The sequence below is a fragment of the Camelus ferus genome, chromosome 3, assembly GCF_009834535.1.
Source record: "Camelus ferus isolate YT-003-E chromosome 3, BCGSAC_Cfer_1.0, whole genome shotgun sequence".
NCBI lineage: Eukaryota > Metazoa > Chordata > Mammalia > Artiodactyla > Camelidae > Camelus > Camelus ferus.
This window is the reverse complement of record NC_045698.1, coordinates 88,620,285-88,645,923: the sequence shown is the minus strand read 5'-3', so window position 1 is coordinate 88,645,923 and position 25,639 is coordinate 88,620,285. Positions and strand designations below refer to the sequence as shown.

Here is a 25,639-nt window from a genome sequence, read left to right as displayed (position 1 = left end):
TATGATATTTTCTATTCCATTAATTACAGGGTGACTTTCCTTTGCTCATCCTCTGTTTTTCCTGACATCATTTTGTGCTGTCCACAGCTCCTGGGTACAATCATAATAGTATATTTTGCTTTGGTCTTGGTCTTGCTCATAAAGAAAGAATCAGTATTATTTGTTTTCCCAAGGAAATGCGGTCCCAGGACACTTTCCCCAAAGGACTGCAGCTCTGATTCATCCATTCTTTCTTTCTTTTGACTTCTTTGGTTTTATTTCATTTCTACCCTTGCTAAATGTTAATAAAATACATGCCATAGAGAAATATATTCCAGAGGACACAGAAGGACAGACATCATAGCTATTTCCTCTGCTGGCAATGGTTCTACTTTTCAGACCCTAACATTCCCCAGTTTGAAGCTTGCCCTCCACAATGGCTTTCTGTTCACCATTGAGCTATATACTAAAATGGGATTCATGCCAGCCCTCCCTTGCAGTGTGACAAACCTTTGGTAAGAGAATGATGCTAAGCTCTTTGACCATCTGTCTAGTTTTGTGTTTTTCCCTCTCCCTATGTTACCAGGAATGTCTAAAAACATAGTATTCTACAGCTGTGTGGATTATGTGATGCATATCTAAAAGGGAAACATTAAGTGTTGGCATCTGAAGACTTCCCCTTTTTTGTTTCCTTCCAATGTGAACCTTATAGGATACAGTCAAACCCATGAACTTGAACTTGAGTTTGCCAATAAGGAGACTACTTGCACTCTGGACTTCACCTTGATGACACTTAACAAACCTTTATTGTTTTCTTACTGGGAATCTTTACATATCCTCATCATAGACCACAGGAGTGATGCTATTATCAAGGAAAACTGGGGCTTCTTGTAAACATTCTGCAGAGTCCTCGACCTCCAGGAAGGGATGGGGCTCCCGCTCGGCTTCCAGCTGCTGAATCTTCCTTTCCTTTTCCTCTAAAACTTCTTCCAGCTGAGTGATCTTCTCAGTCTGAAGGGAAACCTGGGTTGACAACTCCACGATCAGGCTGATTTTCCGATCACCTTCTTCCACAGGTGGGAGACCACCACAGGACTCTCCCAGCAAGCTGTCTTCTATAGCAAACAAGAAAAGCAAAGTCTGAATATTTTCAATTGGATTTCCCAGCAGTCAAAGAGAGGGAAGATGAAAAAGCTTCATTTCTCACGTTCTTAAAAGAGAACACAGATGTTGCGTCATCTGGTCAGATAGGCTGAGAACGGAATCTGGACCCAGTGTGGGGAAGGACTCTGGGTGCTTGTGAAAAAAGAATGTAGAAGCCTCTGGAGAGGGAGGAGAATCCGTCTTTGCCAACTCTTTTATACACATTTAACTTGCAATTAACCATGAGAATGAGCTGTCCTTGAATATGCAATCTACAAACAATAGCCATCTCAAATTTCATGTTATCTTTTTCCTTAAGAGTCTTTCACAAGAGTTACAATCAAGTAGAAATACACTTGAATGTGAATTTTAATTTGATTGGGGGAAAAATGCTGCCACTGCCCCTTCTGGGAAAAGTGATAGTGAGAAAAGACTAGTTTTTTTTTTTTTTTTTTAACCCAAGTCAGCTTTAAAGTTGGCAGGGGTGTAATTTGAGGTGATCAGGAAAATTCTATTAGCATGGTATAGAGTTTTAATTTGTTTTTAGGTCTGAAGACTTTCTGGCATGTCTTAAATAAAATTAAAAGTACTTTCTTGATGTAAAAGCTTATCTTTATCAATTTCTATCAGCTAACCCCGCAGATAAGGATAAAGGTTTGAGTGAGGAAGGGGAGAGGGGTTCCAACAAAGAGATAAAAGATTTGTGGCTGGCAGTCATCAAACAAATGTAGCTGCTGAAAGGAAACCTCATTCTACTAGACGTGAGCAGCCCTACCCTCCTCACCACTCGCATCATGAAATTTCTACCATTAACATAATTCCTCAGAGGTGTGTAAAAGGCAGCTTCAGCTGTAAGAAGTAAGGGATGTCAAGGGCTTGAGGATAATCCCAGGAATAATTGAGCCAAGAGAATATGAGTGAACCTGACACATGTTGTCGACAGCTGATGACTAAAATTGAAGGTCCAGCCTTTACTCAATCCCCAGTGAAAACAAACCCATCAGCTGCACCTAAAAGAAACCTAACAGTCCAGGATACAAAAGCCTGCTACCATCGTGTACCTCCACACCTGCTTTACTGCGGTACTCCACGCAGACCAGGACTCACCCATTTCTCAGCAAATAAAACTAATTGGCAATCATCACTCTCGCGAGATCACGGGGCAAAAACGCGAGCACCGACTTGCGCATGGGCACGACGCTTCGGCGTCACAAGAGCGAGGAGAGGAGAGCGGGGTGTTCTGAGAGAGAGCTCCTACAAATTATTACTAGCTAAGTGGTACGTTTCAAAAACTCATGGAGGAATTTTTCTCTGAATATTTGAAATCCTAACAGTAATATTTAAGGAGGTGGTAGTTTGAGTATTCTTAAAAAGCAATGAAAAAACCCCTCAAATCTCGAAGGAGCATTTAATTTGTGGCCTCTGCAGTGGGGCTGTGCTTTCAGGCCCAGGAGCGGAGCAGGGCCGGGCCTTCCTCGGATCTGCGGGAATGCCCGGCCTCAGCTCGGAGCTGTGCTGCCCAGTACGGTCGCCACTAGCCACGTGTGGCCACTGAGCAACTGGATGGCGCTGGTCTGAATTGAGATGCGCTGTAAGTATGAAATACACATTGGATTTGGAGGACAGTTTGAAAATAATGGGAAATATCTGATTAAATTTTAAAAATCGATTGTGTATTAAAATGGTATATTTTGGATATGCTGTGCTAAGATATATTTTTAAAAATCAGTTTTACTCATTTGTGTTTGCTTTTTAGAAATGTGGCTGCTAGAAAATGTAAAATATCATTTGTGTCTCGTATTTCTGTTGGGTAGTGCTGGGCTGGAGTTTCCATTTGAATAGGCATGCTTTGAGACCCAGGTGCATGTGATCTTGTAGCAGGATCGTTAATAGATAGTTATTTGGGAGGCTTGCTGGTCCTCGACCATTAGCACATAGATAATTTGTTTACTCCGCAAGGTGAAGACGTGGAAAACCTGGGCTTGGGAGAATGCGTTCTTATGGGTTGAAGTGATTTTCAACAGGAGAGGAAAAAATAGATGGGAAGACGCAGTGAGAAAGATGGTAAGGAAAGGAACAGCAGGCAGGATGGGGAAGACTGGGCTTCCGTGAGGCTTGGGGACGCGGGGCATCAGGAGTGTCTCTCCCGGTCTGTGCCTGTCAACTTCTCCTTTCTTTTCTACCTCTTCTTCAATCTTTTTTTCCCTCAGTTTTTACTTTCTCTTTAGGAGAAGTTATTTTCTACAGATTTGCATAATGAAGAAAGGAGTTGAGTGCCATTCTGAAAGGCAAAGTGGTCAAAAATACTTTTTAAATAGTGCAAGATAGGTAGAATACTTTTTCACTGAATTCTTTATATATGTGTGTGTGTGTATATATATATTTTTTTATTGAAGTATAGTCAGTTTACAGTGTGTCAGTTTCTGGTTTACAGCATACTTCCATTATACATGAACATTCTTTTTCATTATAGGTTACTACAAGATACTGAATTCCTGTGCTATACAGTATGAATTTATTGTTTGTTAAATATATATTAGTCAGTATCTATAAATCTCAAACTCCCAATTTATCCCTTCCCCCTCCCCCCATAACCATAAGTTTGCTTTCTATGTTTGTGAGTCTGTTTCTGTTTTGTAAATAAGTTCATTTGTCTTTTTTTCTTTAGATTCCACATGAGTGATGTCATATGATATTTTTCTTTATCTTTCTGGCTTACTTTGCTTAGATTGACGATCTCTGGGTCAATCCATGTTGCTGCAGATGGCCTTACTCTTTTTTATAGCTGAGTAGTATTCCATTGTATAAATATACCACAGCTTCTTTATCCAGTCATCTGTTGATGGACGTTTAGGTTGTTTCCATGTCTTGGCTATTATAAATAGTGTTGCTCTGAATATTGGTTTGCATGTATCTTTTTGAATTAAGGTTCCCTCTGGATATATGCCCAGGAGTGGGATCTTTTTCACTGAATTCTAATGATAAAGGGGCAGAAATGCAGCAAGGTGTGGCATTATGTAGGCAATCACAATCACTAGGTCTGTACCCTCTGCCTTCTCAGAAAAGAGTAGTAGAGGGAGAAAGGTGGAAAGACAATGAGAGGAGAGTCAGGGTGTGTTGGTTGGCTCGGGCTGCCCCAAGAAAATATCATACACTGGATGTCTTAACAGATTTTTTTTTTTTGTCACAGTTCTGGAGGCCAGAAGTCCAAGATACGGTGCCAGTGTGGTCAGGTTCTGATGAGGACTCTGTTCCTAGTTTGCAGACAGCCATCTTCTTGCTGTGTCTGCACATGGTAGAGAAAGAGATTACAAGTTCTCTGATTCTACTTATGGGGGCACTAACTTCATTAAGAGAGCCCTACGCTCGTGACCTCATCTAACCAATTACCTCTGAAAGGCACCATCTCTAATACTATTACATTGGGGTTGGGGCTTCAACATAGGGATTTTGTCGGGGACAAGTCCATCCGTAGCACAGGGAGAAGACAATAGGAAAAGGAGTAGAGAAGGAACAGGAAGCTGAAAAAAGGAGATGGCATGAGGCCTTTGATTCCCACTGTAATGTTTTCATATATTAAACGAAAATGCTGATGAGGAGACAAGCTAGAGTGTGCACACCAAAAAGGAAATTTCTCATACAAGTGTATTTTACTATTAAATGACCTCTTTACACATAGAACAAAAATATTTTTGTTCCGTTTCTAAACCTATTACAAATAACAAAAGTCTTTTAAGCTTTTCAACAAAGTAAAGGACTCCAGGATTCTCACATCCTATTTGTATTGGAAATAGCCCAAGGCCACCCCAGTGCATTTTCCGGACTCCACCACTAACCTTAGCATGCCCTTCCCTGCTCCGGGCTCTGTGTCTGTAGTAGGAAGGGCTGTGTGTCCCTAAGGTCCTGTCAGCTCTACAAGTCCTCAAATCTCAAACACCTGTGGTCTTTGCGGCCTTTGGCCAGGAGCTCAGATAGTCTTGCTAAGGCCATGGCTGTCTGAGGCATGGAGGATTCTGTCATCTGACCAGATAATCTGGCTTTAACCCCATACCTAGAGGCCCTAGGAGACCCAGAGCCTCTTTTATCTGTCAGAGAGAAGGGACAGACCTGAATAGCCACAGACGGGGTTTGAAGTCATCACAATTGCTTCTGTTGAGAAGGTTTTTAAAAGCATATGTCATTTGCCATGATTTTCCCTATTTCTGCCTTTGCTTAAAATAGGCAAAGCAGGAGTGGAAATGCAGGTTTAGGGTCATGGCAGAGAGGAGGCAGGAGAAGGGATGGTGGTAGTTGTGCAGGTTTAGAAATGTTTAGAAAGAGGACAGCCAAGAGGAGCCTCCTGCTTACAGCTGGATCAGGCTATCTTCACAGTTTTATGTCAGCTTTGAAAGATGACATATACATAGATATTACATATATACATATGTATATATACACATATATACATACATACATATCTGTGTATATGTGTAACTGAATCACTTTGCTATACACCTGAAACTAACTTTCAATAAAAAACAAAAGAAAGAACCATTAAAAAAAAAAGAAGGCAAAAACTTGCCTTGGGCCATTTCCAACTTTGCATTCTTAATACTATCAATACCTTCATGCTCTTAGCAAAGAGTCACATGAGAGCTATGTCAAAAATAAATAAGCAGATAATAGCTGAGGTAACTGTAGTTGGGGTAGCTCAGAGAATTAGAGTTGAAATGTTCATTTTAGGGGTGTTCTGATCTCACCTGTACAGGAACTATTTCTACAACATCCCAAAATGAGGATTTTCTAAGTGATTCTCAGATGTTACTGTCCCTCAGGCTCTTCCTGGATTAGCTGCCAATTGTAATCAATGAGTAGAATTTGCATTTTGCCACCAGTGCAGGTACACACTGTCATAGAGATACCTGACAGGTGGAGGCTGTGATGGACAGAATCAGGGAGAGCTGGGTACAACCTAGTGCCAATCAGAGGAAAGAGATGCAGTGTAATATTAGGTCAGAAGACCTACAACATGTGAAAACATTGCCTAGTGCTTTCAGGAAGTTAAAAGTTTTGTGTAAACAGTGATACAGTACTGAAGGGCCGCTCAGTGAATGGCTAGAAAGCTTTTTTTAGACTTTATATTTCTTTCTAACAAGGGGTGTTCCCCTTTTCATTCCTTTACTGATGTCACCACCCAGAGTATTCATTGAGCAGAGAAAAGCTGAGAACCATTGATCTAGTTTCTAATTCCAAAACTTCTAAAAATGGGAAGCAGACTTGTTCCCAGTTGGAGCTCAAGCATCCTGCATTGTCATCTATTCATTCATTCATTCAGTAGTTAGTTCAGCAACTGGGACCCAGCACACAGAGTGAATCAGACGTGTGCTGGCTCCACAGTCCAGTTCCCTGGTTGGGTAGGAGAAGCAACACCGAGTTAGACCCTAAAGGACATTCAGAATTTAGCCTAAACAAACATCTCTGCTGGGTACTCACTGGTGGACGTTTACTTTTCTCTCTGCCGTTCAAGCTCATGACCAGGGCTGCCAGGTATTTACTCAGTAAGACTCTTACCGGTGAGGTGATTAACTACCTCATTCCCTCAGAGCCACCCAGGATTACTGTCTGGCCTAAAGGTCTATGTCAGCTTCCTCTTCTGTACAAGCGCCCATCACTCTGACTAACCTTCAGACTGGTTTTGAAAGCTGTGTATGTTTCCGAGTAACCACAAGGGAGTCCAGTTTCATCTGTTGCCATACTTGGACTTAAAAAGTGGCACATCCTTGTAAAAACATATGCCTCTCATTACTTGAATAAAATCCAAAATGACAACAAAAACCTTCCTAATTTTCTATCCTTCTGTAGATTTGTACAATGAACATTTGAGAGTGGAAATTCTCTGAAATAAATGATTCACTCACGTTTTGCATTCTTGTAGTGCAAATGTGTTACCTGTTGAAAATAAGATTAGTCTTTCTTCTTGAAGACTTCTCTGTCCTCTTTGATGTTTTGATTTGAACACTTAGAATACATTTGAAGATGGCACGTTTGTTGATTTGGGGAAAAAACCATGCTGCATTAGAAGAACAGGTTTAATTGGCGAGTAAGTTTGGTCAGTTAAAGTGATTAAAACGCAGTGTGATATTTACTAAGAATTTTTAATCTGTATCGCAAAACTTCCCATATCATGATGGCCATTCTTATAAAAGAATTGTTTTAGAGGAAGAATTTGAGGTGCAGTGACAGACTGGAGCAACCACCGGTCAGTCTCATACCTAAGAGCTGAGAAACATCTGGCTGTTTTGATAAAGTGCTTTGGAAGGAAGACATACTTAGCTACAGCCTTTCCATCAAGGGGGAGTGCTGGGGACAGAAATGGGATCAGAGAGCCTATTGAACACCTGATGGAAAGAAAACCACTTCGGAAAAGCAGGGAGCAAGAGAGATGGTGTAGCAAACACTTGTTGCTTCACGTTCATTGGGCCTCAGGTAGATGCTGTGCCTGTGCGGGGTCTGGCTGATGGGGATGCTCTGAGGCCTTGTTTAGTGTTTAGGGACCAGGTGGGGTGAGAAGCATGCCTCTCTAACTACTGGCATCACTCCTGTGGTGGCGCTCTCACCATTAAGTATGTGTGGCAGCTCAGCAGTCCAAGGGAACTGCAGGTTCCCCGCCTCCTTCCTAGGCCCACTCTGAGGCATAGATGCTCCGTGATGCCCATGCTTAGCAGTTAATTACCTCTTGCCCAGCACATGTAGTTGAAGTATTACAGTTGCGTCACATCTGCCATCCTGCTTCTGCCCTTTCAGTCCGGTTTCAGTTCTACACAGCAGGATTCCATTAAAACATAAATTGGGTGTCAACACTCTTTTGTCCAAAATCCTCCAATGATTTTTCATCTCATGTGGACGGAAAACCCAAGTGCTTACACTGAACCTTGTGATCTGGCCCCGTGAGCCTCACTGACACACCTCCTGTTCCCCTCTCCTCATTCACCCTGCTACGTTGCCACCGACCTCATCGCCTTTCCTACCCATGTTGCCACCCCAGAGCCTTTGCATTTCCTCGGCCTGGTTAATTGTACCCCTGGTTTATACATGGCTAGTTCCCTCAGTACCTTCAGGTCTTTCCAAAGTCACCTTCACCCAATGAAGCCTTCCCTGGCAGTCCTGCCTGAAATTTTAACCCAACCCCCATGCTCAACATGTCAAATCCCTGTTCACTGCTTTGGTTTTACTGACATGCTACATCTGACTACTCTATATTTTATTTTTATCTTGTTGCTAGTCTTTCTTCCCCATTAGAATAAAACTCCACGAGGGCAGGAGAACTTCACTCTACTGTGTCATCTGTTCCTTAAACAGCCATGGCACGTAGTAGGTACTCACTGGTTAACTGAATAAATGAATGAAAGTTAAGTGCATACATGATACAGAGTTGCCATGGGAATGACCAGTCCAAAGATTTCAGCCAGTGTATCGCTGGGATGGTCCCTACCTTTTTTCACCAGACACATATTTTCTTCAAATAAAGCTCTTTCCTACTGTATTTTTAAAAGATAATAAATTGCTATTTTTGTACAACATTGTACTGAACGTCTCTGAGTTTAAGTTAAAGTGGAAAACTTAGAGTAGATTTCTTCCAGATCTATGGCTTAGATTATATAAGCATTAAAAAGGGTTTTCCAAGCTGGCACCTGGCAAGCCTCCTCCTCAATATGGAGAATCCAGGGCCTCACTGCTGACATTCTGCTCAAGGGAATCTAGGAGGATGTCTGAGAATCTCTTTTTATGAAGCTCCCTGTGTGATTCTGATGATCAGCCAGTTTTTTGCAGTTGAATTTCTGCTGACCTGTAGTAGACATGGTGACTTGAGCTTTTGGCTAAGTCTTAAGAGGTAGGCCAGAAATCCCCTAGGAAAGCCTCTTGACAAGGCTGCAGTGCACACAGCTGGAGGAGAGGTTTCACATCGATTACACTCTTTTTGCCTCTCCATGGTTACGTGAAAGGGCTCTGCCTATAAATGTTACTAGCTGACTGAATGCATCTGTGGTCCTCACAGTCCCACCCTGCTTCTAATGATCGTAAATCTTACCTTGCCGGTTCTAACGTGGCTAAATGAGCTCCAGGATGCCCAGAAAAAATGACAAGTGCCTGAGAGTTTGTTTTTGTTTCTGCTTCTGTTTCCCAGGGCATGGATGGATCCATTTCCTCCCAAGCTGAACTAGAGAGGAGTCTCTCCTTTCCTTCCCTTGAGGAGTGGGTGGGTGAGGGAGTGAGCAAGGGAAAGGAAGGGGAGAGGTCACGGCTAAGGGTGGAAGCACAGTGACTCCCCAGCTTCCATAAGAGTTTAACAGCTACCACTGCCACACAGGGAACAAGTGAATCCCCTCTGCAGATCTGAATCCAGGGTTTTCTTCTTGGAACCTGCCAGAGTCAGGTGATATGTCCAAGAAGACTGATAGAACACTATTACAGAAAGATATGTTAATATTTTGGCACTAGCTTGGGAGGCGGAGGAGAGTTGTTTGTATGGGAAAGCAAGTGAGAATGTCTCAGAGGTGGTGCACAACATGAATATAGGTTGGGACGTGATGGAGGGAAAGAGGCAGTTGACAGAATGCAGTGCTGTGTTACACCTCCTATCTACACCAGTAGGGCAAAGGTTTTGCTAGGGCAAGGGTAGGACAGCATAGGTTAACTTAGCCCATTGCTCCCTTTCAGGGCAGGGTTACTTCCCACCCACTATGGGGTCTCAGACCACAGCAGGCTGTTCTGTGGACGGGTTCTTTGATGAGATACACAAACACTGTCAGCATAACAACACACCTGAGTTATCCCAAGATGAAATCAATCTAAGCAGAAGGAAGGCTTTTTGGAACCTCTCTTACCTCTTCCTAGGGGCAGGACCTGGTGTCCCCTCCCATAGGTCTGGCTCCTTTGAAGAGAATAATGGGATAAACACAATGACTGACAGCCTAGCCAGAGGCCAAAAGGTAAAAATGGATTCTGGTGGGAGAACAGGACATTCAAGGGAGAGTGAGAACCAGGAGATTGGGAGAAAGAAAGGAAAAGAAGAGACAATAGATGGAGTATTTCTATGCTTATTTGAAGTGGAATCAGTATGGTCTCAAGGTATTTTAGAAGAATTAAAGTAGGGGTAAGGGTGATTTTCCATCATTTGGACTGCATGTTGCACCAGAGTGACTAATAGTGAGACTTTTTCCTGCTTTTCTTCCTAGGTTCATGGGGATTTTATGAGGCTAAGTCCTTATGACATGAGGAATGCCAACTTCGTGTTAATTTTCAAAATATACAGTTTCTGGTATTGTACGGCACTGAGAAATAAAAAGATGCTGTAGTAATAATAGTATGGAGCCCTTAATGCCCTCCTGGCTTTAAGTTGGAGAACAGAGTCACAAGCCAGAGTGCACGTGGCTTAATGAAACTGGAAAAGGTAAAGAAAGGGATTCTTGCCTAGAGCTGCTGCAAGGAACACAGCCCTGCTGATGCCTTGAGTTCAACCCAGTGACACCTGTTTTGGACTTGTGACCTCCAGGACTATAAGATAATGCATGAGTGTTGTTTTAAGCCACTAAGCTTGTGGCAATTTGTTACAGCACGAATAGGAAAGAAATACAGAAGGGAAAACTAAGGAGCATCTGAGGAATGAGAAAAATCCATCTACTGTAGGAGGCCCAGAAGCTGCTCATTTGGGTGCAGCTTCACCATTGGACTTGGATTTCAATTAGGGGAAACTCAGGGTTTCCAAACATGTAGAGAGTTCTGAATTCAGAGCCTCCTGCATCCTGTGGAATTTTGTGCCATTGCTATGTATTTCCTCTTCCTTGTAAAGGCTAACTTTGCTACGGGCTCCAAGCATTTAGCAATTAAGTATGTTCTGTAGCTACTGTCTGAAAAGGAGATAAAACCCTTTCGCTTGTTGACACCTCTTGAGCGGTTTCTCTACCACTCTTCTCCGCTTCACAGTCACATCTCTCTGAAGGGTTGTCTATACTGTGACTCTCTTTCCGCATATGTGAACCCATCACACTCTACTTTCTTTTGAATTAGGTTACTCAGCTTGGCTTTGCTGAGGTTACTGATGTCAGTAAATCCAATAGACTTGCTTCAACATTCGTCTTGAATGAGCTCTGAGCATTTGTCACTGTTGACAGCCCCCCTTAAAACACCCTTCACTTGACTTCTGTAATATGATACTCTGTGTTCCTGCAAACCTTCTGTCTACTCCTTTGGTCTCATTTCGTGGGCTTCTCTTCAGAGCAGTTACTGTAGGGAGATCCTTATGTTCCTGGTCTTCAACTTTCTTGTTTCTCTGCATAGATAATTTCATTTACTCCTGGGGCCTTGGTTGTAATCTGTTTGTGAAGGGTGCCCAAAGTTACAACTCTAGGTGAGACCTGGGCTCTGGACTCTGGACTCCTCCCTTGACATATGTCATAAACATCTCAGATATGGGGAGAGGGTATCGCTCAGTGGTGGGGCACTTATTTAGCATGCACAAGGTCCTGGGTTCAATCCCCAGTAACTCCATCAAAAAAAAAAATCTAATTATCTACCCCCTTAAAAAAGAAATCTCAGATACAGTATGTTCCAAACTGAAGTTATTATGTAACCTCCAAAACAGATCTCCTTCTAGTATTTTCTAGCTGAGTAAAATGGCATCACTTTGCATCTACATGCTGAAGTCAGAAATCTGAATTACTTTAGATTTCTCCTCTACACTCATACTCTTCCATCCGTCTCATCACAAAGTCCTGTTGATTCAGACTTCTAAATAATTCGTAACTTCGTCTGATTGTCTCTATACCCATTAGGTCAGGAAATATATTCCTTCAACATCCTTCATGTTTATGGCCTTGTCATTCTTAATCAAAAATGATTTTAAAAATCTCTTTGGGGTACTGTTTTATCAGGGACTTTGCCAAACTCCATTATTTGCTCCTCAGTTTTAGTCCTTTACCAATGGCCATAAGGAACTAACAAGACGGTGGGGGCCACTTATCAGATGATATAAATGGGCTTTTTAGTGGCACATCTGAGCAGTCAGACACATTGCTGGAATCCACAGGTTCAATTCAGAAGAGCCCAAGAGAAGGAGCCATAAAGTGGTTTAAGTGCACAAGAAGCAATAGCAGAGCTAAAATTGGTAAGAAAATCACCAAGAAAGAGGGTGGGTCTTACACACTTGAGAGGAATATTTCACAGAATGCTGCTTATCAGTCTTACCTCCTGTGCAAGTAATTATATCTAACTTTATTTTTATTAACTCTTCCCTTCACTTTTATTTTGTGTAACTTGGTGTCAGTTTAAATTTCACAGTAGTAAGACAACGATAAGTTGTTAACAGTTAAGGGTAACTGACTCAGGGATTGGCGAGGACCAGGGACATCTCTCGTAAATAAAATTGGCAGCATAAAAATGCCCTATTCTTGAGGACAGCCTGTGGAGCATGGTTCTTTGAATTCCTCCTCCCAGTGGAATGCCATTCTAATACAATCAGCTTGATTTTTATTTTTTTGAAATTTCAAAATTGTAATTCTATCTTGAAATTACAAAAGATAATTCAAAAATGATGGAGAAATTCCCCAAGAGGGAGCTCAGATAAGCTGTTCTTTATTTAGGAAATCTTCTGATACTTGGTGCAAATGTTAATTTTCATAGATGTTTTCCCATTAGTTCCCTCTCTATCATGTAAATTACATGCCTTGAGAACATTATTGAAGCTAATGGAAAAGGAGTTATTTTCAGTTTGGGCTTAAATTCAGGGCACTTTAGAGAAGCACAAACAATTGTCTAGGAGTCTACTGAAACGTTCCATTCTGATACTGGGAAGTTTTGTATGTATTTTCAATGTTATTGCACATAAATATAGAAAAATAAGATATATAATTTTTAGAGATGTCAAAGAACTTACGTAGCTATGATTTCCTTTTTGCCTCTTTTCATAGCCTTCTCCTCTATACTTGCAAGGCAGGAGGAGAAGAGGGGGAAAAGGGAATTGGGGAAAGAAATGAACATTACAGAGCACTGACTTCATGTCATTTTACTAAGAACTTCTGTAGCAATCACAGCAAAGCAGAGTAAATGTTGACATTTGGTTTGTATTATTATGACTGCTACCACTAGAATCCTTGTATAGAATCAGGTCTGAAACATGCAGTCCACTTTTCAACGTCCCACTCCACCCTGCCTCTACCATCAGGTGTTCCTGTAAGCCCAGGCCAGCCTCGTGCCATTGGCTTAGCCTCCTGGTCTGGGATCACAGCATACCCATGGGGGGGGCGTCTTCTGAGCACTTCTCAATTGTTTATGGAATATTCCTGGCTTTAAAAGAATAAAACTACAAGCCAGGTGTCTCATTCTTTTTTGTTTTTATCTATTATTAATTTCTGATCTGAAAAATGCTAGATATTAGGAATCCTAGAAATTGGCAGCAGGATTACCATAAAGACTTGTGGGCATTTATTCTGGCTGCTTTCCAAGATGACCCTCCCAGTGTCTTCTGGTTCTAACCACCTGGATAAACAAAGACTCAGAGACACATAAATTTTCAGCAGGCTGAGTTCTCATTTTGCCTCTGGTTTAAGATACAGAAATTATTGAAATTTAATCTGTATTATGTATCATTTGGTCACTTCTATTCTTTAAATTACTTAAATTGAACCTTCAAATGAGAACGTGTGCCTAAAATTTGAAAAGTATCTGTTCTTTTAAAGACTCAGATTAAATTTCATCAATTCAGGTACAGTGATTTTTCTTGGGGTTAGCCTCAAGGAATCAATATTGTCTGTGAATATATCCGTCAGGGTGATTTCACTTCCAAATAACAGGACATGTGACTCTAAGCTACTTAGACAATGGGAAGTTTATTATCACAAGTAAGGTGAAGTCGGGGAATTCCAAGGTTAGCTCATTCTGTGGCTCAAGGAAGCCAGGTTGGCTTCTCCTAGATTCTTTTGTTTCTCCCTCCTGTTTGCAAGGTGGCTTTGTTCTTCACAGGGCACTGTATAAAAGTTGGGAAGTCTTGTCGTATCTCCCCTTTTTAAGAGTTAGGAAATGAAATCCCCATGATTGCTTAACACGTTAATCACCTACTGTGGACAGGGTGCCCCTGAAGAAACACAACTGTTGCTCAGATTTTGGTGCCGTGGCGATCAATGTAACTAATAAACACCGACATTCTAAGGTGATAGATCTCTGAAATAGGTTATCTGCCTAAATTGTTGATAAAATTGGGATTCAGCTAAGAAGGAAGAATTTTTTTTTTTTGTATAGGTGACTAATACTGTCTGCAATAGTGAATAAAACTGTTTTTATACAAAATGCCAGTAACAGTGTGGCATTCTGTACTATTTTTGTTGTAAGAAGCCTGACAGCCCAACTCTAACTGGCTTTTGCATAATAAAGAGAATGTACTGAGATAGGACAAGACTTGAACTAATAGTCCCAATAATGTGACTGAAGAGCTTTTGGTCTCTCTGCTCTTTCTTTACAATGTCAGCTTCTTCCTAAGCCTGGTACTGTTCTGGTAGCCAGAGGACTGTCTTCCAGGGATAACCCTCCTTTCTACCCAGTGTCAAAGAGGGCCTCTACCTGTATCAGAAAACTCTGAGGCTTTTCTCTCCCATAAACTTCAGAAAATATCCTTCACATTCCACTGGCTCCTATTAGATTACAAGCTCATCTCTGAACTACTGGATGGGGTATATAATTGATGTTTAAGCTTATAACACCATAATGCATTTAAAGCAACGCAATTTGTAACAGTGATTTTCTGACAGAAGTGAAAGGAAGTCAAGCAGACAAGCAAATGAATGAATGAATAATGAGTAAATAAAGACCTCTCCCAATTATTATGAGTTTCATGTTGTAGCTATTTCCCTAGCAAGGGTTTCATTACATTGAATAGTCATTGTCTGGAAGATAGCTTAAAGTAAAGCAAATCAGAAAAATCAGATTCATAGGAAACATCTAGTAAAAGCCACAGCAGTATCAAAATCCTAGCAGAGCAAAAAAACTGGTTGTTTTGGATGGCATTTATTGGTTTTGAAAAAGATTAAGAAGTTACTAATAGTGACATTTTGATATTGGGGAAATTGAATTATTTTTTGGCTGAAGAACTCATGTAGAATGAGTTTAGGTTCAAATTTGGCTTTGATATTTTTATCATTTGAAGAGACTTTGAAGTTCTAAATAACTATTTTTAGTGGCATGTGCTTTTCAGCACACAACGATGTTTAATGCCAGGAAATGTCAGCATTTCTAAAATAATGACTGTATACATCACAAAGTAAAAAATAAATATGTTTATGCGTTCTAAAATATACCTTTGGATAAATTAATGGTGTGTAAGAGCCAACAAGTGAATTATATGACTCAGCATGGAAAGAGAGGGCAGCTCCCAAAAGATTCAAAGGGAGGGATGGAGAGTTTAGGACCTACCCTACATGAATGGCCAATAAAATAATGCCCTACTATATTGGACAAATCAGCCTCTTTTGTGTGTCAACCTCTTCATTTATAAAGCAAAAATGTTAATCTATATAATCAATGAAAAGTTTTCTAGAATTCTGATTGTATTAGGGACTTTGGACTTGTGGGCATGTATCCTAAACTATTTGGAGACTTAATGTAATATCTCATGCTGTTAACTCACATGTCGGCATTTAAGCCTCTTATCCCTGGTATGACAGGCCATGCTACATCTATATTGCTCAGTAGTGGGTACAGAATAAGTGCCAGACTCTTAGACTGGAGGCAATTATGGTGATTATGACTGTCTTCCATAGATGGATGAGTAGGAGTGAATAGCTTATTTAGTATCTCCCTAATTAATTAGTATCCCCTCTAAACTATTTGTCAATCTTTTCTTGTAGCGAAATAGCAGAAGTACCAATAATGGGCAGAAATAACTTGGTTAATACTTCTTCAGCTTTTTTAGCTTCCAGGAATTTATGAGCCCTGTTGATGATAAACCATGCAGTTACATATTTGCATACAAGCCCGAGTCTCCCTAAATTCGAGAACGATTTTCAATTCAAATTGATTGAAAAAAATTTTTTAATTGGTTATCTGTTAATAACTGGCATGATAAATGTTTGTAAAGCCAATAGGACAATTTAAATCCTCAAATTATTATCTGTCTGCAAGGATGGTTTAGGAGTGCAGGTGTGTGTATCTCTGCATATGTAAGCCTATGTGTGGTCCAAGAATACCCAGAGAAGCAGCAGATAATGTGACACAGAAAGTAATAAAGGGCTGGTGGCTACTATTCAATGGGGAATCCTTTATCAGGACTTACCCCACCTGAAAGTTGTACTGTGTCACAATAGCCCACTCTGCCCCTGAAGGACAGAAGAGAGAGAGGGAGGGAGAAAGGGACAAGGAGCTCTAGCAAGGTAGCAAGTGGAGGGAGAAGCTATAGGAATGGGGAGTTATTGGCAGTTTTTTGCAGAGGATACTCTGGAAATTGTGACTCTCAAGTCCCAGCACTGTCCTATACAGTAGAAAAGTAGAATCTGCTATCGAACCTCAATGGAAAAAAAAAATCTTTGTGCTTTGAGAAAGAACTTTGTGCAACTGCAGATAGACTGAGAAGTCTCAGTATGGAAGTCCTGAAGAAAGAGACTGGCTCTATCATTTAAGTTTGAAACTAGAACAGTGCAAGACATGGGAGATTTCTGTGGAACCATGGCAATGGTGCAAAATATGGACAGAACCAGGAAGGAGTTGGTTTTTTAGCTACAAATTTCTTAATGAATAGGACTGGAAATTAATAGGAGAACTACAAGGTTTGCTTGAGGTAAATTTAGAAAACTGTGTATAGTATGGTTTATAGTATGGTTTCAGCACTTCCCAATCCTTTCATCTTTATGAAGTTCTGAATCAAAGAACTCTTCAGATATTGTAGAGACAGGCATGGGAACCAGGTAGAAGCACCTGACTCTAGCAATCAAGTAAAACTGGATAAACAGCATCATTTCCCAAGCGCTGCTTGAATAAGGCCTGATGCTATCTGGTGTGTCACACATTCCATGTGCGTATATACATGGTAAATACACACACACATAAGCATGGCCAGGAGTCAGCAGAGCCCAGCTGAAATAATACATTCAACCAAGGACAGAGTGGTTAACCTCCCACCCATCCATGCTGTACTTTTATATAAGAACAAGTCAGCATAAAAGTTTGATTTCATTAAACATTCTAGTGGATTAATGTCAATGAAGAGCAAAATGTAAGTAAGTGGAATAATAAAATTAGCATTTTTGAATGGAACTCACTTGTTTAGGGGTGGGGTGCGGTTTGGGGATTTGAACTCATTCATCTTAAAGTGCCTATTATACACAAACTTCTGAGTTAGGTCTTGAGGAAAAAACAGCGACTAGAAATCAGTCTCTACCTTCAAGGACAAATGTAAATACTCTGATTCTTCTTATATAACTCACAGTAAGCTTGTATGGTCAATAATTTGTAAATTGGTTCAGTTTCAAGATGAAGAATTACAGATGTCCTGATACAAAAGACATTTCATGATGAAAGCAAGCATCTTGAGAAATAAGATAGTAACCTTAAATGTAAAATCTACCCCTTAGTTTCCTACAGGTTAAGAGGAGTGTGTGTAGAGTGATATATAAGAACTGTTTTCTTTGTGAAGAATGTAAAACTACAGTATAAATACTCAGAGAAGGCAGCAGTCTTCAAATGAGGGCCCCTCCAGTCACTTGCTGTGTGTGCTGTGCAGGGTTACTTTAACTTTGTGTTCTTCACTTTCTTCATTTGTCAATAGGCCTATCAGCACATCACTATAGTACCTCATAGAATTATGAGACTTAACATGGGTTAATTCATGTTAAAGTCTTAGCATGATGCCCAGCACACAATAATTGTGCAAGAAATGTTGGCTATATTATTATTATTGTCTGCCTACTATTTCTAAGCACATTCCTCAAATCAAAGTTCACCATCTTCCTGTAAATTGATGTTTCTATTTAGCAGAATAATTAAGCAGAAGTTTCCATTTGTACAGTTTCGTAATCCCATAGCTCTATTTCCAAAATCCTGAAAGCTCTGGAAAATGAGTTTTTCATAGCTCATCTGGTGGCACAATCTGACCTGACCTGATCTGAATTCATTTGGCAGTGAAATCTGATCTGAACTGATAGGAAGCTATTTAAAGTAGTTATACATCCCATTCAGTGTAAATATGAATATATTTGAGCATGGAATATTATCCTCAACCCTATTGAAATTACCTTTCAGATTTGAAAAATTCTGCATTCTGAAACATATTTGCCGCCGAAGTTTCAAATAAGAAATTATAGAGCTATACTAGTCAGGATAGACAATGTAGAAGAAATTTCCATCCGTGGCTCTGTAAGGCAGGATTTATTAAGCCAGGATGTGAGTTTCTCCACTTATAAATATCCTGAACCAATCAGCACTGCAGATCCCAAAATGTGAAACGTCCTCTGTGACATCTATATCACCAGATCAGTCTTCCCTCCTACTCATTCGATGTGCTATAATTTCCAAGGAGCAGTTATTTTGGGTTTGGAACATTTATCAAGTTATGATAATTCTACCCCTTCTCCAGTTACTTTAGTCTCTTACCCCACTCCCAGTCTCTATCCACATTCATACAAATATATGTCAAATAGAGGTCAGAACAAACTCAAATTGTTGAGTGTAGGTATATATCCCCTTAACCCTGTTCTTGATTATTTTCTCTGTTTTCCTCCACCTGGGGTAAGTCAAGGAATTAGGAAGGATGGGGACTAACTAAGCATATTAACTCCACTTTGCCCTCCAGCACATGTCCTGTTATGTGTGTGAGCCAGTGGTGGGAAGAACTGTCCAGGCTTCAGGCAGTTCGACTGGTTTTGTCTCAGGACTTTGATGGTAGATCCCAATCTAGAAGGTCTGTCCTTATTAAGGGCTCCTAAGATCTCCAGAGTTGTCCGGGAGAAAATTATTCTAAGGCTCCTTCCTCTCTATCTCCAGGGAGTCTAAAGCCATGTGTTTTAAACTTCTCCAAAATAGACTTAATCTCCACATCAGATTTAACCACAGTAACTATGGCTGGATTTAAAATCTGATTTCACTCACATCACTAACAGAAAACAGCAGTCTAGGTAGAAGTGAACCTGAAAAATCTCTTTTCCAGTGCACTCAGGATGTTTTTCTCTTTTGTGGTCAAGGAGGCCTCAACATGTAGAACTCTTAGTTACCAAGGTGGCAGCAGTAAGAGGTAAATGCAGGTTTAGAACAGACATTAGTCCAAACAAGTGGAGCGTTCACGCGCCAGTGAGGTAAAGACCCAATTTTGAAGAAAATAAGGTAAAGTGGTGTCTACATTGGAATTCTCCCTGGGCTATTTACTCGTGATGTGTTCTACTTAACTTTAGAGCAGACTGCTTAACTTCTTGGGGCTTTGCTTTATCACTGCCATGGGCTTTATTTTCTTTATCAGTACCATAGACATCATAATATCTGCTTTTGCAGAATTACCGCAGGTCACAGCAGCAGAAAATTACTGACCTGGGATTCAAATTTCTTTCTGTTTGACTCTAAAAACACTGATCTCATCCTTGCATCGTGTGGTCTCTAGGAAGTTCATGTGTAAAACAGAATGTTCCTCTGCTGCTGAACAACCATGCTGGCTTTTAATATAGTGTGAGAGAACGTTTGGACAGTTTAACTTTGCTAGTGGAACCTGGGGATGATCAGGGCTACAAGCAGAGCATGGCTGCAGTGTTCAATTTAAAAGGCTAACAAGTCCTAACTAACAGGGTGACAGCAGGGGCAATCCAGAGCTGGCTGTGGTCCTTTCATGGTTAGATGTAAACCTGGTTATGTGGTACCGCATAGTAAACTTTAGGAAGTCTCATTGGAAGCATTTGGAGCTCACTGAGAGCTGAACAGAAGGGGAGAAGCTAGAGCTGAAATTTCAGTTGCTTACAAAAATCTAAACAGAGAGTAGACAGTCCATCCTTCCCTGCAGTCCTGCATCTCAGATATCCTGGCTCCCAGGAACTCATCACTAAAAGGAGTCCGTTTAAGGTAAGAGACTGCCTGCATCCCTCTTGTGAGGAGTCCCATACCTAGGAGCTAGTATTCTCAGGTGATTTCTGTAAATTTATTCTGTGGCTGTAAAGCCCAGGGCTTCCTGGGATACTTTAAGTTTCAAAATCTCTTTGGTATATAACCTTTAATCACCACATTTAAAAACAAAAAAGTAGAAATAACTTCTTTTTTCCCTAGACCCAGGAACTTGTTCTCCCTGGAGATAACAGGAAGACAGCATTATACACCACTGTTGTTTGCTACTAACGAGGATGCACAACTTATGCTTTAGAAGGAGGCTGCTGGGAGAACAGCCTGAAAGCACCGTCTCAGGTCAGTGGCCTTTCCTGTTTGCTGTTGTTTCTTGGCAAAAATGTTTTTGGTGAGAGGTTGGGGTAAAGAGTAACTAAGTGGGTATAGGTCTTAAAATAAATGGGTAAATGGCTTAAAATGAGGCAAAGATAGGGAACTGTGGTATTAATTCCCTCCCTCTTTCTCAATTGTATGTTGCCACCCCCTCCATGGGCCACAAAGTAAAAATTCTCTATAAATCTGTGTCTGTTAATAAATACACCTAAATTATGGAGCACACCAATTTATGGTGCTGAGAGGAATACATTATGTGCTGTTTTAGTTTTCTATACTCATTTGATAGGAGAGGGTATAGATTTGGGGTCCATTTAGATTATAAGTAAGTGGTAACATCTCCAGAATCATGAGGACTTCCCAACTTGATACAGTAATAGTGGGTTTTCTTCAGCCATCAGCACACTGTGGATTTTTGTTAGTATTTGCCTGTCTACATCCATACCCCCTCCTCTGACATGTAAACTCCTTGGGGACTGAGACAGGATGTCACCTGGTTTCTTATCTCCATGGCTGGCACAGTTACACAGCCCACAGTGGTGCTCTACAAATGTTTGGACTCTTAGTAAGATTGTAGGACTTGGGGTCTGCCTTGTGAAAGTTGAAAAGGTGATTTCTGCTCTAGGATCTGATGGTTGGACTAATAGTGAAGGGGCATGGTTGGGAGCTGTTTTGTGTTCTTATTGGATGATGTGCTATATATAGCTTGGAGGTCACATTTTACATAAAAGTAAATATTTCAGTTGACTAATACAAGTCACTCAGAGCACGTTTGTTTATGTCTAATAAAATTACACAATGCATGAAGCTACAGGAAACTCACATTCTGCCTATCTTCATTTTCCAGCTAAATTAGGCTCCAAGAAAGGAAGCAGGCTTCTCTCTCACAGTCTGCCACTTTTAAACAACCTCAAAGGTCTATTCCCTGTGGGTTATATTTTGGCAGAACACTGCTATTAGCCTGTGTTTGGGGTCATGTGAAATATTGTGATCTGGACAGTGAGTGGTCCCCTGTTTACTACTGGATGCCACCTTTCTTCTGGCTCCTGCATGGGAAAAAAACTCCTCAAGTTGATCGCAGTGGGGAAACAATGGGAATGGTTAGGGGATTGTGCTGCGTTCAACTAGTTAAACTCCTGTGTATTTATTCTGCTCTGAACAATCGCTAGGTCAACACTGGGCATCTATTATTGTCTGGATTTCCCTATCACACACCCAACCATTTAGAAGCACAGCTGGAGGTTTCCTTTTATATTGTATCATTCTACGTCGATCACTTGCTAATAAAGATAAGTATATTAACCAAAAAATCTGAGAAAGGTAGAGCATTGGTTTCATTTGAACATGGATTCCTTGTGATTATTTAGGAAGCCTGTACAAAGCACTGCCAGCCATTCTTGCCTGTTGAGTTTTGCATTTTTTCTTTAGTGAGGGTGCCAAAGGCTTCTAGGGATCTGTTACATAGTGATCCAGTTTAAGGGTAAACAGAGGATTTTACAGTACATCCCCTTGAAAGCCATGAAGGCATATATCAGTTTGCAGATGTACAAACAAGATAGGAAGGGTCTGTATAGCCCGAACTTCAGGCAAAAGGTGCAGATCTGAGGTCACTTCAAAGCTTTGAAGACTCAGAAAGGTTAGCTTTTCTTTGTAACACTTTCTGATTATCTCCATCTTCTTAAAGGCACTTCCTCTGTTTTGTCTAAGTTTGACTTAAGACTCTTTCACACCAGCACTTGTCTTAGTAGTCTCAGCGGGAATGAGGACACTGAGCCAAATTAAAATGAACATGTTTTGAAAATACTGGAATTTGATTTTTATATTTTTTTTTCACAGGAGAGGTAATAAACATCTTAGAGTTGAATAGAGATTCTGGCCTTCTCTAAGTAAAAGTATATGTAAACCATTCTACCCAGTCTTGAACTTTTCCATTTATCTTAACCAGAAAAATTAAAAAAAATAAAAGAAGCCATTTACCCATTAGTTCATTAAATTTCAGTGCATTGTTGTCTTAGCACTTATAACTAAAACTGTAAACAAACAAAATTCTGTTTCTTAGAAAGTGCCCTGGACCAGGTATCAGAAAATACAACTGTTGCTTCTCATTCCTTCATTAACTTCATAGTTTCATAGCTATTGAGGTTGGGACCATTGTAAAGTAAGGGCACAAAAGACTACAAATTAGGTAGCAAATTTAAAAGTTACAAATGTTAAAAATAGGAAAAAAAAGTTGTTTCTTAAATGCAGCTCATTTCAAATAAATCCAAATCTAGTGTGGCATACCTCAACATTTAATTGATTTCTTCTTTTTATTGGTCTTCTATTTTCTTTCGGTAGCAGGGAAAGAAAATGAACTTAAACTTGCCCACTCAGCAGAACTATGTCCTTGCAGTTTAAAATAGTCACTTCTTAGTCCCCAGAGGATTTAGGTCAGTCAGCTTCGGGGTCTTTTCACCCACCTTCTCCTGTAATTTTCCATGATAAAGTCTTTAGGAGGTCCATAGACCATACAGCTAGGGTTTGACAGAAGGGTGTTGGGAATTGTGCAGTCCTGCTGTGGTCAGTATTGTCTCAGTATTCTCCTGTGTCTTTTACTGATTGGTGTCTGTTGAGCTAATGCTGGTGTCACCTGCTTTTTCAGATGCTGCTCTGAATGCTTTCTGACGTGGCTCATTTTCTCTAGGCCTTAATGCCATGTCCTTGTCCCAACTCTAGGCCTCTTCAGGTCTCAGGTCTTCTGCCCCTCACGAGTCAGTGCACATGCTAACTGGGGTGTTTTATTGCTGGTATGTATGTGTGAGACATGGGACACCAGAACTGCTCCTGGTTCTGGCCAGTCAGCATGGGAGATCTCGAAGGGCAGAGCCCTCAGGCTCTGTGTGGTAAAGCAGCGAATTAGCCCACAGTCGAACTGGGTGTTTATACCACTGTCTATTGCTTACTGCTGGGGGTTTGTTTGACCTTGTGTCTGTCTGCAGGAACCTTTTCTCTCTCTTCTCTTTGGTGCCTCCTCCCAGCAATAGTAAGGAATGAGTTTTCTTTGCATCACATCACATGATCTCTCTTCCTTTTCTGTGATATAGTATATGGCCACTTATCCACGCTTGTGTTTTTGATGTACATTGTACGTTGAATAATAATAAATTTCCATTTTTGTAGGTCAAAGATGGCTAAAGATTAGAAATTTCATGTAATTCAACCTATAAAATTTCACTTTGAAAGTCTGGCAAAATTATTCTTCTCAAAACCTTATTTTCAAACCTATTATCTCTCTGTGAAGCTTAAAAATCTCAGTTTGAATGCTAGAGCTAAACAATTATTCTTTGTTCTATACAATTGCTGCACTGCCCTGTCCTGAGGAGGAAGCCTCAGTCTCAAGGTCTACACTTAATGGCAAAAGGAAATTCAAGGGAGAAATGAAAATAAAACTAAGTTACTGAGACTAGAAAATCAGAGGGTGTTTCAGTACAATATTTTTTTTTTATCATTACAAAAATTCAGATTAGAAATGAATGTAACAGTTCCAAGTTTTCCTTGAGGAAGTGGTATGATAGTACTAATACGGTTATATTTTACCAGGAAGAAGTGATATTAAAATTCATTTGAGCTAATTTAGTTGAAGTTTTTATTCTGTTTTGGGAAAGTGAAAGATGAGACAAGAATGACTGGGAATCTAGTTTTAAGAATAATATTCCTTTATACTTCTGTAAATACTAAGATTACAAAAAAAAAAAAAACCTTTTCATATAAACTTCATTTAGTTGTTGGTTAAAAACCTGTAGACCTCTTAAGTTTCTAACAGAAACTGATTTGGCCCAAGTTAAAGAGCTGTTAAATTACATGACATGGGGAAATGACTGGGCTAGACTAGTAGTGTGTTTTGAGTATTCCCCTCCTCAAAATAACCATCCATCCTGGGAAAGAACCATAGTTAAGTGTCCTAGAGCTGAATAGGCTATGAAATGTGTTTAGTCAACGAGTATGTAATCAGGCATCAGACGGTGTGAATCATCAACAATAGACCAAAAGTATGGCATTAACCTGCTTTTAGTTGTGATTATCTTCTTAGAAAGTGCCAGCCTTGAGACAATAATCTCCTTCATTCCTTCACAAATATACTTCCTATTCATTACAACCTGATTACCCTATCTGCAGAGTTTTACACCATTCCCATTGTGTCTGGAAAGGCAGAATGCTAAGTGTTAACCAAATCAAATATCTGGCTTGTCATTTCATATTAATTCAACTGAATATAAAAGGGCTAAGAATTCTTAACGTTTTTTCTTGGTTGTACCTTGTAGAGAGGCATCACCATCATACCAAAGATTTGTGGTGATGTAGTTTTTCACGCTGTGTCTACTAGTTGAAGTTACTTAATGGAAACTTAAAACGTCTTGAAGTAGAACTGAGGTAAAATTTTTAATCATTTGAAATAGCTGTTTAAGATAGTCAGTTTAAGGTAAAAATTTGAAATAGTTGTCAGACTTTTAACATCTATCTTCACTAGTCTCTTTTTTTAAAATTTATTTTTATTGCAGTGTACTTGATTTACAATAGTGTGTTAGTTTCACGTTGACAGCAAAGTGATTCATATATATATATATATATATATATATATATATATATATATATATATACACACACATACACTTTTTCAGATTTTTTTCTGGTGTGTATCCTGGATTCAGGGGATAAAAATGGCACTTCACCTAGGCAGTCTTCCCCAAAACACAGAATGCCTTTTGAATCAAGAGGAAAACATCGGATATGTCTCAACTGAGGGACTTTCTACAGAGTAGCTGGCCAGTACTTCATAAAATTGTCAAGACCATCAAAAACGAAGACAAGAGGGAAACACAATGGAGACATGATGACCAAATGTGATATGCCATCCTGGGTGGGATTCAGGAAGAGAAAAGGTCAATAGGCAAAAACAAAGGCAATCTAAACAACATAGAAACTTCAGTTAAGATTAACGTGTCAGTATTGGTTAGTCAGTTGTAACAAGCGTACCATGCTAGTGTAAGATGTTAATAATAGGGGAACTGGATGTGGGGTATATAGGAGTTCTCTGTACTATCTCCACACT

The 25,639-nt window shown here is 40.1% G+C and overlaps 1 protein-coding gene and 1 long non-coding RNA gene across 3 annotated transcripts in view; one reads left to right on the top strand and one right to left on the bottom strand.

Moving 5' to 3' along the window:
* Positions 1-776: 776 nt before the first annotated feature.
* The window catches only part of CCDC192 (coiled-coil domain containing 192), a 175,481-nt gene continuing 150,618 nt past the window's right edge, over positions 777-25,639 (bottom strand). The window contains 1 exon segment of the mRNA XM_032476631.1: positions 777-1,094. Coding sequence (XP_032332522.1) covers positions 808-1,094 — 287 coding nt within the window. The 3' untranslated portion in view covers positions 777-807.
* The window catches only part of LOC106730503, a 311,014-nt gene continuing 305,761 nt past the window's right edge, over positions 20,387-25,639 (top strand). For both annotated transcript variants that reach the window (XR_001366967.2, XR_004318688.1), the window contains exon 1: positions 20,387-20,517. This is a non-coding gene — a long non-coding RNA (uncharacterized LOC106730503). The remainder of the gene's footprint in view (positions 20,518-25,639) is intronic.